Source organism: Babesia bovis (genome assembly GCF_000165395.2).
Source record: "Babesia bovis T2Bo chromosome 4 map unlocalized Chr4_1, whole genome shotgun sequence".
NCBI classification, from domain to species: domain Eukaryota; phylum Apicomplexa; class Aconoidasida; order Piroplasmida; family Babesiidae; genus Babesia; species Babesia bovis.
Window position 1 is genome coordinate 326,227 of NW_026261571.1, and position 14,225 is coordinate 340,451.

At 41.6% G+C, this 14,225-nt stretch overlaps 5 protein-coding genes across 5 annotated transcripts; 2 read left to right on the plus strand and 3 right to left on the minus strand.

Moving 5' to 3' along the window:
- Window positions 1-267: 267 nt before the first annotated feature.
- BBOV_IV005230 (CNH domain family protein) lies at window positions 268-3,439 on the minus strand. The gene is made up of 6 exons (XM_001610402.2): window positions 3,292-3,439; window positions 1,625-3,257; window positions 1,501-1,587; window positions 1,378-1,463; window positions 1,225-1,342; window positions 268-1,189 (listed from the first exon to the last, which is right to left on the minus strand). Exons 1-6 carry the CDS (start codon window positions 3,427-3,429, stop codon window positions 300-302), a joined length of 2,952 nt encoding a protein of 983 aa, XP_001610452.1. The 5' UTR covers window positions 3,430-3,439; the 3' UTR covers window positions 268-299.
- Window positions 3,440-3,474: 35 nt separating this feature from the next.
- On the minus strand, window positions 3,475-6,581 carry BBOV_IV005240 (uncharacterized protein). Its single transcript, XM_051767009.1, has 6 exons — window positions 4,779-6,581; window positions 4,662-4,742; window positions 4,406-4,625; window positions 3,807-4,370; window positions 3,608-3,766; window positions 3,475-3,571 (listed from the first exon to the last, which is right to left on the minus strand). Exons 1-6 carry the CDS (start codon window positions 6,399-6,401, stop codon window positions 3,495-3,497), a joined length of 2,724 nt encoding a protein of 907 aa, XP_051623252.1. The 5' UTR covers window positions 6,402-6,581; the 3' UTR covers window positions 3,475-3,494.
- Window positions 6,582-6,630: 49 nt separating this feature from the next.
- BBOV_IV005250 (p21-C-terminal region-binding family protein) lies at window positions 6,631-7,794 on the minus strand. Its single transcript, XM_001610404.2, has 2 exons — window positions 7,610-7,794; window positions 6,631-7,492 (listed from the first exon to the last, which is right to left on the minus strand). The coding sequence occupies exons 1-2, from the start codon at window positions 7,682-7,684 to the stop codon at window positions 6,701-6,703; spliced, it is 867 nt and encodes a 288-aa protein (XP_001610454.1). The 5' UTR covers window positions 7,685-7,794; the 3' UTR covers window positions 6,631-6,700.
- A 216-nt stretch (window positions 7,795-8,010) lies between these two features.
- On the plus strand, window positions 8,011-8,773 carry BBOV_IV005260 (RF-1 domain family protein). The gene has a single exon (XM_051767804.1). It carries the CDS (start codon window positions 8,046-8,048, stop codon window positions 8,751-8,753), a length of 708 nt encoding a protein of 235 aa, XP_051623253.1. The 5' UTR covers window positions 8,011-8,045; the 3' UTR covers window positions 8,754-8,773.
- An 8-nt stretch (window positions 8,774-8,781) lies between these two features.
- On the plus strand, window positions 8,782-14,206 carry BBOV_IV005270 (DEAD/DEAH box helicase family protein; the record flags this gene model as incomplete). Its single annotated transcript, XM_051767893.1, has 6 exons — window positions 8,782-11,331; window positions 11,432-11,702; window positions 11,737-11,882; window positions 11,909-13,954; window positions 13,991-14,059; window positions 14,094-14,206. 6 exons carry the CDS (start codon window positions 8,782-8,784, stop codon window positions 14,184-14,186), a joined length of 5,175 nt encoding a protein of 1,724 aa, XP_051623254.1. The 3' UTR covers window positions 14,187-14,206.
- Between the last annotated feature and the right edge of the window lie 19 nt (window positions 14,207-14,225).

Below are 14,225 nucleotides of genomic sequence, written 5' to 3' on the forward strand. Positions count from 1 at the left end.
TGCTACAGTCTTATCTTTTGATTCAAAAACCTTGATACTTCTTCTATTACACACATATATCACGATGGTTTTGTAATGTAAAGCTGATGCAATGTGTACACGTTTTGCTTTGATGTCTCATGAACACTGTCATCTTAATTTTGTGAACCATGCCACATGGGCCATGAATCAATAATCATTGCCATATATAGTGTTTTGGTGATTACCGAACTATTTACTATTAATGGCTATCACTATTGGCGTTGTAGGACCACTAGACTACAGGTCGTATATTTGATGTATATTACAACATCAGTTGCTCAATGATCGTGTACCTTTCTGCCACACTCTTCATGCATTATAGTGTGTTGTCTGGGTGTTTGTTTTTGTCCTCCTTCTGTTTGTTTGGGTGGCGGTATTGCGATAGACATGCCTAACTTGATTGGCTCTTGGCATATTGCACAAATTGACCTGGCATCGACTGTGATCGGTGGTACGCATGTAAGTTTATACAGCTGCTTTGCTGTCTGTGAGCGCAATGACCGTGTAAGACCCCGTCTCATTGCTGCAGTTCTCTCTTCGTGGAGGGCCTTTAGTTGCAACTGCATTAAAATGTTTGCAAATATTGCAAAATTCCAACTTTCTGGCATTATTTCTACGATAGCACTCCCGCTGATGGCTGCGTTATGGGTACACAAGGGAATGTATTTGGCCAGTAGGTCCCTGGCAAGGTAAATACATGTGTCATCCGATTGGGATTCCTGCACAATGATGTTTAGCAGTTTTAACAGTAAGCGGTCGATCGAGGCATCTGATGTGTTGATACTGTACATTTCATATTTTGTTAATGGCCATTCGTTTGCCCTTTGCATCCAATAATCAAAATTGCTGAACAGTCTCTTGAATGGCATGTCCATTGTTGATGTGTCGAACGATGTTTCTATTTCCCCGAAACACAGACAGTAGGCTTCGCATGCTTTAAGCCTGTTATCTTTATTCCAAAGTTGGAATAGTGTGCGCAACGCTTCTTCATGTTTATTCAATTTGTTGTTTAGAAGTACCGTTGTTTCCACCATGTTCAGCTTCATCAGCATATCCTCCAATTTGCTCATGTTAAAACTTTTATTTGACTCCATCAATTCAATCAGCATAGTTTTTATAGCACGGTTTCTATCATCTTTTGAGTCATTGTTCTTCCTTTTCACGGTAACTGCATCTACATGAGATTTCACGAAACAGACGTACGTTCGCTTATATAACATTGAGCTAGAAGTGTATTTTCATGGATACCACCATGTTTGTTTTTCATAACCAAGTCTTCCAAGTACTTGATTCGCATACCCATCTTCGAGTCACAGTAGCTCTGTATCTATATATGCCTAGCTTCATTGACCTAACCTTTGGTGCATGCATATCTATCATTGCGATAATTTGGTCGGTACTAAATGGCATAATTGCGTGGTTAGTTGTGAGTACGTCAAGTGCTGCATGTTTTTTGCTCAGTAATTAACACAAACATACCTGCATTGGGGTAGGTTGCTAATAGCACTGGGAGGTAAGTAGTGAGTATATCGTGTATTTCCTCCTTTTTTGTATTTTTGTTGACCTCTGACAAAAATGTATGTGGCACTTGTATCCTGCTTACCATCTTTGTGTTTTTGGCTTTGCTCTATAAGTGTATTTAGGCAATTGGCAAGTTCGCAGCAAACCGATTTGATTTCTAGTGCGATTTCATCTTTATGGCCACTACCAACATTATCCGTTATATAATTGACCATAATATTCATTGCCTCTTTATATCGTTTTTGTTGGATGAGTAGTTTTGCGAGTACTTCGTTCTTTTCCATTTTGATTAGGTGTTCTTTACAGGAGTCCAGATCTAGAAATGTTTCTTCTTTTGGCCTGTTGATAATTATACTACATTTCGGATCGTCACATTCAGCTAGTAGCAGAAGGCACGTCTTTTCTATGTTAGCCTTAAGTGTGCGTTGAAAATCAGACATGTCGATCCCTTTTGTCTGCAATAGCGCATTGTTGTTTAAATGTTTAAGTAAGAACGCAGCAAACGATACATTAGCCAGCTCCACTAGTTTTGCTACAGTTGATTTGGATGCTAATTCACTTTTCCGTTGACCATATCTTCTCTCTACGAACTCTCTAATTCCAGTTGCGTTGGGTATGTACTGCCGCAGCAACATGGGCACGGCCTCATTGCTGACATACGATTCCGGCAAGGCTATATCTGCATAATGGTTCCAAAACTGTAGCAAATATACTATATCTACATTTCCGAGTGTAAAGTGGTGGAATGCCAAGGGGAAGTTGAGATCATTGAATCGCATCCACCCTGCGATGGTATGGGCCAACTTCTTCTCTTCTACTTGTTGCGGATCTTCTGTTGCAAAGTACACATTAGCTATATGCAGTACTTGCTTGATGTCTTTACTTTCAACCGCTTCGGCGATTGTCTGATGATATGTCTTATGCTTTAGGGCCATCACTACGTTAGGCGTGGCTGATAGCATGCATTCCCATTGAGGCATGAAATGCACGTATTTTGCGCTAGTTTGATCAATAACTTGATATGGTAATTGATCTCTAACTCCATAGACTTCTACTATCCTATCTACTGTGATGCCTATAATGAACGGCGAAGCGCACCCTAGAGCCTCTAGTCTATTTCTCCACAGTATAGTGTTTTTCTTTGAAAGTGCCATCGTTTGTGTATTGTAGAATATTCCGATATTTTGACATATTACCATTACATCTCCATCGACGCATGGCGTTGTGAGTGGTACGACCTCCGAATCGAGATCCCCTGTTTGCAGGCTACATAATTCGCGGCACGTTTTGCATTCCGCATCCATGATGTAATAGGCTTCTTTAGTTCCTACTACAATTGTATTATTGATCCATGATGCACTAAGTACCATTCCATCAACACTGATACATCGTTTTGGTGTTAGTTTGCCTCCTTGTGCTGCGTATATGTACATCTTCCCATCAGTTCCCACGCAGAATTCATTTAATGGGCAAAGGGTTCCCTTTGCATTTTGCGTGATTGTACTATCGAAATATATCCATTCAAACTGTCTGGCTACACATGTGACGTTTTTAACAAGGATTGATGGTTGCCCTTTGAACATGGAATTGATCGAATACAGATCGCCATTTGAATTGAGAACTAGAATCCATCCTTCTGGTTCCAAGGGTGTAATTGAGGCTATTTTCTGGTTGCTGACCTTGGCGTATTTATAAACTTCAGCCTCTACAGGCCCCTGGATATCTATATGCTTATATTTACCAACAAACCTGTAATTCTGGACACTGAAATGCGTGGAGTTCACCTGCGTCATTTCCTATTACCAAATCATTGTTACACCATGCAACGGCTGTAATTTTGGAGCTTTCCATCCAACGGAGTACGACATCTCGGCTGAATATTTCCATTTCATTTGCCTAGCGTGGTGTCTATCTTTTTACTTTTAAGTTCATTTTATATGTACACATTGTTATTATTCATTAAGTGTGACTGTGTTGTCTTCTTGTAGTTTACTGTTGTCTATTCTACTTGGTGACCACAAGTCGTCGTCTGTTGTCAGGTCATTTCCATTTACACATTGCTTACCTTCACTATCTCCTAGAACCATATCCCAGTTATCATTTTGTTCGTAGTCTGCAACTCCTTTTTCGGTACGATTGATTTTGTTCAATACGATCGTTTCGATATCACCTAGTATCTCCACTGCGCATTGCACTTTTCCGACGTCAATTGGTCCCAGTGCTCCTGTTTATTCTTAGAGTAGGCATAACATCCTAAAACATACCGTACATAACTTTATGTCGCTTCATGAAGGGGTGTTTGAGTATATCTTCTACTGTAGGCCTGTCTTTTACATTTTCGCAAAGGCATATTTTAAGAAACTGTCTTGTATCCGCATCTTCGCATAGTTCAATTTGGTTGTAATCCAGTGCAGCTCTTGATAATGGCGTTTGGCACGTTGCTTCGTATAGTATTTTCCCTATCATCCACACGTGTGCCTTTGACACTGCGTTAGTATCATGTGTGAATGCTGGATCACCGTTAGCTTCTGGTGGGAGGTACCACTCTAGAGTCTTTCCCCAAAGAAGTGATGCTATGGTAACTTTCACGCATTTATTCAATGCATCCCTTGCTTCTTTGTGTAGCAGTGACTGTGGGATACCTGCTGACAGTTTTGCTCCTCCTGCAAAGAAGTAGATTCTGCTTGACTTTAGTGGTAGTATAAAGTCTATATTTTTAAATTTATTAACCATTTTCGCGATTTCCCTAACTATTACTTGTGCTTGGGAGAAACGTTCTGCTGATTTCATTTGCGGCATCTTTTCTAGTAATTCTGATACTGGTGTGTCTGCTGTGTTATAAAATCACTTGTTGCGTGCTTACCCCCAAAGAATCCCATTCTTTCTACTAGGCAATGATCTGTGATTTCAAATCCATTTGCAAATTTGATATTTTTATTATCTGCATATTTTTGTTCCACCTTTTTTATTTTTGTGAATGCTTGTTTATATGCTTCCTTGAGTATATTTATAAGTTCAGATCCAGCTCCTTCTAGTGTTTTGATTTTGTAGATTACTGGCATACATTCTATTGTGTTGTACATCTGGTTGGTGGTCAGGTTTAGTTCTAAAAAGCTTACTTTCCAAATTATTGAGTTACATGACACTCCTAAAGCTTTCCATGCTAGACATTCTTGTGGTTTGAACGCGGGTTCCAATACCTGGTTTGTGTCTAGTTTATATATATTGCTACTTACTGAGTATTCGGCTAATGCCTGGGTGCGATCTCTTGCAAGCTGCTGTTGCAGTTCATCTCGTTCGCTATCTTCCATATCTTGCAGTAGTTTCATATAGTATATATACTTTGCCTCGTCAACTGCTGACGTATCATATGCGACGTTGGTCCCTTCTCCGAAAACTTCTTGCATCCTTTGCAATGTTTTCATTTTATCCTTGGATGCTTTATCGTGTGAGAACCCTTTTTCTCTCATTACAGGATCACCCTTTTGCCATGTGGTTATGTTTTTTATGGATCCGTATTGTAGGTAGGTATCTCCTGCTGCTAGCCGGAGATCTTGTCTTGTAATTTTCAGGAGGTCTTCCACTTGGTTATTGAAGTTTTCTGTCATTTTTGTGTGTATTTTTGTATATATATCATATTCATTCATTAACCTTTTATGGACCTTATTTAGTTTAGTGAGTTGTTCCACAGTTTCATTTTCTGCGTCTAGTACATATCCCATGGCATTGGTGTTCACTACATTAAACTTCTGCAGTTCATCGCGACATCTTAACATATTATTTGACTCTACCAGTTTCATGAACTCATTTGGGTTCATGCCTATAGGCTTCATACAGTATAAGTAGAATATTTCTGCTGGCATCCATGGTGGTCTCAGGACTTCCAACTGTGTTACTATAGCTTTGGGGTTGACTATATTGTCTCCATATAATTCAATAGTGTCTACTAGGTTATCTATTTCGTTTTCAATGGAGAGCATCCATGTTATTGGATCATTTCTATCCAGTTCCTTTTCCTTTTCCACCTTTGCATTACCTACAACTTTTAGGATTACTTTTGCACCCTTTGTTTCGTTATCGTTTAATGGCTGATATGCAGATTTTGGTATTGTAATTTTTTTCTTTTTCACTCCATTTACCACTTGGCTGCTAGACAATAGCATGACTACATTTTCTTTTTTCTCATTGACACCTATCGATCTACTTTCTTCAGACGTCTGTTTTAGATCACTATATTCACCAAACTTCAATTGGGCACCATACGATTTGCCAGATTGTACGCTAAGGGCTCTTCCTTCACCAGAGCTTACTGATGTAGCATGTTCCCCGTCTTCTTTACGTATGGATGTGCTGCGACTTAAGGCATATTTTGATGTTATCGTATCACTACCTATTCTATGCTTAGTTTTCCCGGTATACTTCCCAGGCTCCACTAGCCTTTGTAGCGCTTCCAACTTAGGTGTATACAATTTGCTATGAAGGTAGTTTTCAGAAAAATGCAACAGTTCTTCCTTGCGTTTGAGTCCTTCTAAGTCCTTGAAGTTATTGTCAAAGGTTTTGGTTTTAAGTGATGCAAAGCCCATGGGTCTGTCATCATTTCCTTCTATCATGGGTGCCGCTACTGTGTAATAATCCGCTGAACCCTGTCCTAGCAGTATTTGGTCATCAATTTCCGTGTTACCAATGTTTGTCGGTTCGTCTGCATTGTTGTCAAATGTTCTTAGTTGGTCGGTAACTGAATTCACAAATCTTGCACGTCCTCTTTGCACGGTAGTCCTTGTGGGCACCAATTCTTGATCAAACATATTTAATCCATCGTTTGCCATTGTAAGGTCTCTTCTTATGCCATTCTGATCCATTTATAATACTTTTGGAGTGAAAATTTACATTTTCCCGGTATGTATTCTATCCGTCGTGTTCTCACTTTGGTAAAATATTCTGCGTCCGAAGGCTATTACCCACACACCTATGTTAAGTACTAAAAACTAAGTACAATTGTTATTATACTGGCTATTATTCTCTAATAAAGTGATGTCTATCCCAATTGAGTGCTGTAGGACAACTACAACTATGGCTACACATAATATTAATTAATAATTATTTGCGGGATTATTGCTTATTTGGTTAATATTTGTAGCATTTAACATTGGAATCGTTCCTAGACATCGACAAAAGTTTTTGCAATTTTCTGTACAACAAACTTGAACTTCTTGATTGGTAGACAGTATAACACCATGGCTTCCGGTATTACTTTCGACTTTATGGGTTTAGTATTGTTGTCTTTTCCGTAGAAGTCTACTTTATTTGATTCTCCTGTGTGCCATACTAAATCAAGTATAGATTCTTCGCAGTAGAATCGTTCTTCTGGTTTTACGTAAACAGTGTTTTCTTTTGTCATCATTGTTGGATTTTCGGTATACACCCGTGCTATTCCCATCAGGTGCGTAAAGTGGTAGTATTTCCTTTCATTGTCGTCAATTGTATTTTCCAGTGACCATTGTAAGTCATCATAAACGCATTTATGTAGGTTCCCAATGAGTTGTATTGGTATGTTGCCCATTCTCTCATTGATTAGAAAGCCGATTTGGCTTCTTTCTCCTGTAATTAGTTTTTGCATAGTTTGTATATCATTTTCTGATCCTACTTGTTTTGCCATTGCGATGAAGCTTTGTCCCAGTGACTCCAGTTGTTGATACTGCTTGAGGTTGAGTATGGAGAGCACCGAGAGTACGTATGGATCATCTTTATCATCAGATTTGACAACTGTCCCTAGATTACTTTGTTCTGTGATCAACGTTGCTAGTATTCCGTATGTGGAATCGTTACTACCGCTAGGTGGTTCCCATGGCACTTTCTTGAGGCACCCTTGTATTATAGTTAGTATGCCATCTCGATCTTTTTCCGTAGGATCATTGAAGAAGAACTCCGCTTGTACTGAGCCGTCAGAATCCTGAATAGTTTTTAGACATGTTATGTATTACTCTTGGTAGCACGTATGTACATGTCTATTTAGTGTTAAGGCAATGACTATATGTTCACACGCAAGCACACATGGCAGTAAGCATACCTCTTCGTTTTCTTCTCGATCAGTTTTCTGTTTTTTACTTGTTCTTTCTTGTAATTCTTCGTTGTTATTCTCCATTGCATCTATTCCTTTGAATAGAGTTTACCTTTTACGTCTCAATAACAGTACACACTGTTATATATTATTTAATAACAATTTTAAAGAATTGTTTAATATGCTTAGAAAATGTTTAGCTATTGATTTCACTACACATCCTACCCTTCATTTGCCGGATGTGCAATCATTACGCTTTGGTAGACGGTCCATTCAAATTTATTTGGTATTCGTTGTTATATATGCTATATTCTAGGTTTATACAGATATAGATCGCATAATAAAGTGCATTTTGCTTATTGATCAAAAATTTCAATAGGAATCTTCATTATATCACTGTCAAAGATTGATTTAATATTATTTTCCGGGCAGCATATATGTTTATATGATACTATCGAAGTGTTTTATTTATATACTGATCTTTTGTATAAGATTAGGTTATGGTTATTTATTTTCTGTTTGCCGTACTAGATTTTCAGGATTCTTACATTCACGTACGTACCAAGTTCTGAATACGTTGAGTAACGGATATTGTAGCGTTATAGATGATCATTTAGGGTTGGGACTTGGATGTAATCATAGGTATAAAGGTGATTACATTTTTGCCATTCGAAGTTTGTCACCCTCTGAGGAGAGTTTAGGGGCCTCTTCTTCTGTTGGAGGTTCAGGTTTTACTGGAGATGACACCTTGTCGGAGTTACGTCGTATACTTCGGGAGAGGCACGGGTCTGAATACCCGTTGCGTGAGTACTACATCAAGGGTACCGGTCCTGGTGGTCAGAAGGTCAACAAATCCAGCAACTGCGTGCAGCTGATTCGTTATTCACCGGCTTTGGGTGTAAATATTGTGGTCAAGTGTCACAAGCACAGGTCATTGTTGGACAACCGTATAGAGGCCACTCGTATTCTGTTGCGCCGTCTTGACCAGGCTGTTACTGCTCAGTCACGTGCTTTACGCCAGGCTGAAGAGAAATCTAAGCGTCGCATTCTTAAGTTGACTGCTGCTGAGAAGGCTCGTAAGAAGTTTGAGAAGCAGTTACGTTCTGAGAAGAAGTCAATTCGTCGTCGTTGGAAGGCTGAAGAGGAATACTAATTCCTATGTTACATTTTCATGTTTAACAATGTGGCTTAAGCTCTGTGCGCATTACGCAGTTTTAGTAGTGCTGGTGGATTACTCACTACAAGTTAATCCAATATCACATATTCGTTGCCACGGTTTAGCAGACATTTCGCATCAGTATCCACTACGTGGAAGTAACACCTACCTATGTTATTTAGGCAGTCTTCCTTTTTATGGTCCTGGGCGCATTTCCGTGGGCATATTTGCAAAAAAGCGATTTGACCAGCGGGTAGATGGGAAACAACCACCTCAAGCTCAACATCGAAACCGATACAACAAACCACAACGCCATGATGCTGGTTTAATTCACAACACAAGTGTTAATGATGTTTATTCCGACACAGAATACGCTACAGGTCGTGGATTTGTGAAACAACACGCTCACCAGAAGGGTAAACCGCGCAACCAGAAAAAAGACTCTGGCTATAACTCTTATGATTATATAACCAAAAAGAAGCTTTCCGGGCTTGTACATGGGTCTTTGAAATCGAATCGCGTGGCTGATAGATGGATAGTTAAAGAGGGCGGCAATGCTGCTCATCAAAACCGTGTTGACACTTCCAAAGTGCCGCCCATTAAATCGGATCCAAGCTTCACGGGGAGATCACCAGTGGGACACAAGGGCATGAATTCGCAGCCAACATTGGCCATATCCATGTTCAACCGTAGGATGGCCAAGGACAACCAGCAGCTTCTGAGGTTGTCCACAGAGCCAGTGAACCCACTACTCCAACGCATTGCCCACAGTAACCAGCGTAAGCAGAAATTACGTGTATCTCCTCTTTCTGAGGATAGGGTCGCTTCGATCCACCCAAGGGCAAAGCAATCGGTTGAGATTGTTAGTTCGAGCACTAAGGCTACAAAACTCGCTTCCACGCATCCTATAGAGTCGGACAAAGTAAACGTTGTAATACCTTCTGGTAGGACAACACCTAAATCCAAGCAGGTGTCTAATGCTGCATTGCCGGGGACATCAAACTCTCACGATCTGCAGGATCCTAGGGAAGATCCTGGCTATACTAAATCTTTGGACTTCACTGGCAAGGAGTTTAATGCATTAGAGCTAGAATCACCGGGTATGCGTTCACTTCGATGTGATCTTAGTCAGGGATTAACGAAGCGGGGTGGTCCTTTGGTCGATGCTCTGAATGGCAAGCTTGATCAGCTAAAGTCTGCTGGCTTTGATGCCATTGTTGACATGAATTCATTATTTTCCGTTAGCGCTGATGTATTTGCTGATGCTAGCCATGATGAGACAACTCCTGGACAAAGGTCTGGCTTTTCTTCTTTGGGTATTGTCAACAAGGGGCTAATATCTGCTATTGCGAAGCACGGCATATCAAGGGCAACCGTTACTCAGAGCCGTTACATTCCTGCTATAAAGGATTTCTTAAACACTTCATCGGGTGAATATGAGCCTGTCCGTTCTATGGTCATCCATGCGCCAACCGGTTCTGGTAAAACCTTGGCATACTTGTTACCTTTGCTGGACCGGTTACTTCTACGTGACATACCGCTCACTAATAGTGATGGCACTCTAATAGAGCGTGATCATATAATACGCTATTTACGGGCTCTATTTACTGAAGAGATGCTGGTACTTACACCATCTATAGAGTTATCGGTACAGAGCCACGGGGTCTTAAAGGAATTGTGGAGCACGTACGACCAAATGTCAGAGACTCAGGAATCTCATGTACAATCAAAACCACCAACACCATTACGTTCCAAGGCTGCTGATATATTTCGCGCTTTGGGCGCTAAATTACTGGGCCGCCCTGTTGTAGAAAGCCCATCTGAAACCCATGTTAACACTGTGGCACCAAGTGTTCGTTTGGTATCTGAGATCAAGCCAATTTTATTAATTGGTAATGCCAACGTATCTCACCAGAAGCGGGCTATAAGGGATCTCCGTCGGCGGCAGCAACAGCTGTCTAGTGAATGTACTAAAGCTGTTGATGAATTCTACAACTCGCTAGGAAAAGGTGGTGTTAGTAATGCCTCTGTGCCTATAGAAATACGTCGGGTTATTGGCGTCATGTTCGTTACTCCCGGGCGTGCTCATTCTCTGTGGAAAACCCATAAGTTATTGGACCCGAAACGCGTTAAGTACTGTGTTATTGACGAATATGATGGACTGTTACAACTCAAGCGAGTTGTTAAGAGTACTTCTAAAGAGCTTGAGAACTCTAGTGTAAAGGCTGTTTTGGACGCTATGTTGAGTGGCGTTAAGCCCTCACCCAGGATCAGTGCCCTAAAGGTCAACACTGGCAAATATGTCTTATGCCTTTCGGCATCTAGGCTCGATACTGTACCAGAATGCTTTGGTAAACTGGGCGAGATAGTTTCTGGGTGTAAAGATATACAAAATGGTCAGGACATACAACTTGATCAAGGTGATGAGGATAGTGTCACCGATAATAGCCTTCCACCTAACATCTTGCATACCATGGCTGTCTATAGCGTTCCTGATGCCAAATTGGCGTTACTGCGCAAGATTCTACAGGCACATCCATATGACAAGTCTGCACTCATCTTCTGCGATTCCAATGTAGGTTGCGCGTTACATGTGCACGGTCTTCATTGCTTATACATACACACCGTGGTGTGTATTAGACTAGAGGATTAAGTATCATTATAATACCTTACAGGGCACCGCACAATTCTTGGAATCCTACCTTGGTGATAAGTTCCCTAGCAGTGAAATAACTGTGTTGAACTGTCGCCAGACAAAGCTTGAACGCAAGCGTTCGTTTCAAACGGTGATTCAATCGAATCTATCTGGCTCCATACAATTTAAAGGTCGCTCTCGTAAAGGAGGCAGCAGACCTGTGCAGAGCATAGTGTTATCAACGCAGTTGAACTCCCGCGGCATTGATTTCAGTGGTTTCACTCATGTGATCCACTACGATCTCCCACATGGTAATTCTATGTGATTTAGTTTAATTCTATGCAGATTTGACGGCGTATATGCATCGAAGTGGCCGCATAGGTCGAGTTGGCAACCCGGGGATATCAATTTCACTGGTTGAGCGTAAGCTTCTTCCGGTATTTTCCCGTGTAATAACTAGACGTTTGGGCACTCCTATCCACAATATAGAGGTTTTCAAAGGTCATTTATGCCGTAGACCCATTCCTTAGTGACCATGGATGTATTTCCCACTGATGCTTCATTCTTCCGCAATGCTGACTATTGGGGTAGATTTTACAGTAACCCTAAGTTGAAGGATTTTGATTGGTATGGCACCTTGGATGACTTTCTATCCAGTTTTAATCGGTGCTTATACGGTAAGGTACCCTTCGATGCATCCAATGGGTATAAACACGACCCTGGGAACTCAGTAGTTATTAACGTTGGTTGTGGCAACTCTTTGTTGCCCTTTAGACTATATGATATGGGTTACACTCATGTTTATAATTTGGATTTTTGTAGATCCGTTTTGGATGAGATGCGTGGCAAAGACCATCGCAATTCTATGCACTGGGTTGACATGGATGTATCCAGTTCAAGTTACACTGCATTTGGTAGTGACATAGCTACTAAGTTCAATGACCATTCTAAGATCATTATAGACAAGGCGTTTTTTGACGCTTACATATCGGTTGCTGAGGGCGAGTCACAGACTATCACGCGTGATCGCGCTCGTTGTTACATTGAGGCTACGTTATCATTTATGGACCGTGATGACATGTTTCTTATATTTTCATTAGCTCAGGATTACGTCGTGGTTGAGCTTGTTCGTAATCTATTGTTCAAGGATTATTACGTGGATATCTATCCTTTATACAATGCTAATTCAAAGAAAGCTCACATGATCCAGTTTCTATTTGGTATATATCGCAAGGGTCCTGCTACAGCTAAACGTCGTCAATGTCTCATGTCTGAGATGCCTCATATCCCTCTTGATGAATTTGAGATTGGCGCACTGCCTAAACGTATAAGTACTGCCAAGGGCGCGGTAGTTTTAGGATCCAATTTGGGTCAGTACAGTGCTGGCAGGCGTGTGACATTCGACATTTATCCCAAGGACCTGAAAACAAAAGTTTGTTTCACTGCGGCGGTGTACGATCGCTTGGTGGCGGACGATGTACAGATACCCACTGCGGCCATCATAATTCCCACTGGGCAGGAGCACTATTGGCAGTATGCCAGCTCTGAAGGCAATGAAGAGCTGGCGCAGCAGGCTGGCGCGCAGCGCATTATAATACTTTGGCTGAAGTTTAGCAGTTCTGGCGATAGCGCCTCTGTTCCTAAAGGCTTTGTCAATCCTTTTGACGCTTGTTTCGGTGACGACGTCCTGATGACGTACATACAGGACAACATGGGTGATATACTACTACGGATATCACTACGTGGCACCAAGAAGGTTACTATTCTTAAGGCCGGTGAATCGTGTGCGTTTCGTGCACCTCGTAAGGTCGCTTCGTCGATATACGCCGGTGACATTGTGGTTCACGAGATTCTTGCGAATGATTATACAGAACCGGGGTTATATCACCAGGTGATAACTAGGCAAATGGTATTTTCATGCAGTCCACAGACCGTGCAGTCCGAGGTGCGGTACTATGTTAACGATGACGGCACAGAGGTGTTTTTATCGAATAGCCCTCTTAGTGAGTACTTAACCGCCATGATGCTTTCCACAGCGTTCATGCCACGAGGATCGGGGATCCTATCAGTGCTTGGCAGTGGTTCCGGCAGCCTGCCTCGGTGTTTACGTGTGATCTTTCCCGATTACACTGTTCACGCGGTTGACATAGATGATATGGTAACTGATATTGCAAAGGCACACTTTGGATACTCTCCCGATGCTACGGTACGCATTTTATCTGGTCAACCTTGCACGGACCATGGTCCTGCTCTAGTTCACATTTCGGGTGACGCTATGGACTACCTCGATTACGTAGGCGACATAGATATATCGTGTATAATGGTGGACATCAACAATGTACTGGATGATACGGGTGACTCTGACTTTGGCAAGTCTACACTAATGTCACCTCACCCTAACTTCCTGGACACGGCATGGCTCACCATGGCAGCGTCAAAGCTTGAGCGTACGCAGGGGATATTGGTTATGAACATCCTTACGAGGTCGTGCGCCGTGTTGGACAGCGTTCTACATAGGCTATCATCGGTGTTCACGTGGGTAGCGGTTATCAAAATGCCAACGGTAAGTGGGCCCTGTACCAAGTATATCATACTCCAGGACGCTAACAAAGTGGCCGTATGCCTAAACAGTGACGTTGCGGATGCCCGGGAACGCTTTGGCGCATATGTGAGTTGACATGGACAACATATAGAGTGTACAGGTTTCTGAGCTTTCTATCAAGCGTGTTATAGGCACATCTGGGCTAGAGGTGTGGTCTGGCGAGTTACTTTCATTTTTTAAAACTTCTGCCTAAATGTGTAGTTACGTTTATTGCATGGGCGGCATTGCCTCC

Bases quoted from the DNA above. Each gene is read 5' to 3' on its own strand.
- BBOV_IV005230 (XM_001610402.2), bottom strand. From the start codon at position 3,429: ATGGAAATATTCAGCCGAGATGTCGTACTCCGTTGGATGGAAAGCTCC. The intron at 1,343-1,377 runs GTTAGGTCAATG...ATATAGATACAG, and splicing joins TAGATATGCATGCACCAAAG to AGCTACTGTGACTCGAAGAT. The intron at 1,190-1,224 runs GTACGTCTGTTT...ATGTAGATGCAG, and splicing joins TCAATGTTATATAAGCGAAC to TTACCGTGAAAAGGAAGAAC.
- BBOV_IV005240 (XM_051767009.1), bottom strand. From the start codon at position 6,401: ATGGATCAGAATGGCATAAGAAGAGACCTTACAATGGCAAACGATGGA. The intron at 4,371-4,405 runs GTAAGCACGCAA...ATAACACAGCAG, and splicing joins AAGAATGGGATTCTTTGGGG to ACACACCAGTATCAGAATTA. The intron at 3,572-3,607 runs GTAAGCAATGTG...ACCTGACAACAG, and splicing joins GGTTCTAGGAGATAGTGAAG to ACGACGACTTGTGGTCACCA.
- BBOV_IV005250 (XM_001610404.2), bottom strand. From the start codon at position 7,684: ATGGAGAATAACAACGAAGAATTACAAGAAAGAACAAGTAAAAAACAG. The intron at 7,493-7,609 runs GTATGCTTACTG...AAAACTATTCAG, and splicing joins ATCGAGAAGAAAACGAAGAG to GATTCTGACGGCTCAGTACA.
- BBOV_IV005260 (XM_051767804.1), top strand. From the start codon at position 8,046: ATGATACTATCGAAGTGTTTTATTTATATACTGATCTTTTGTATAAGA.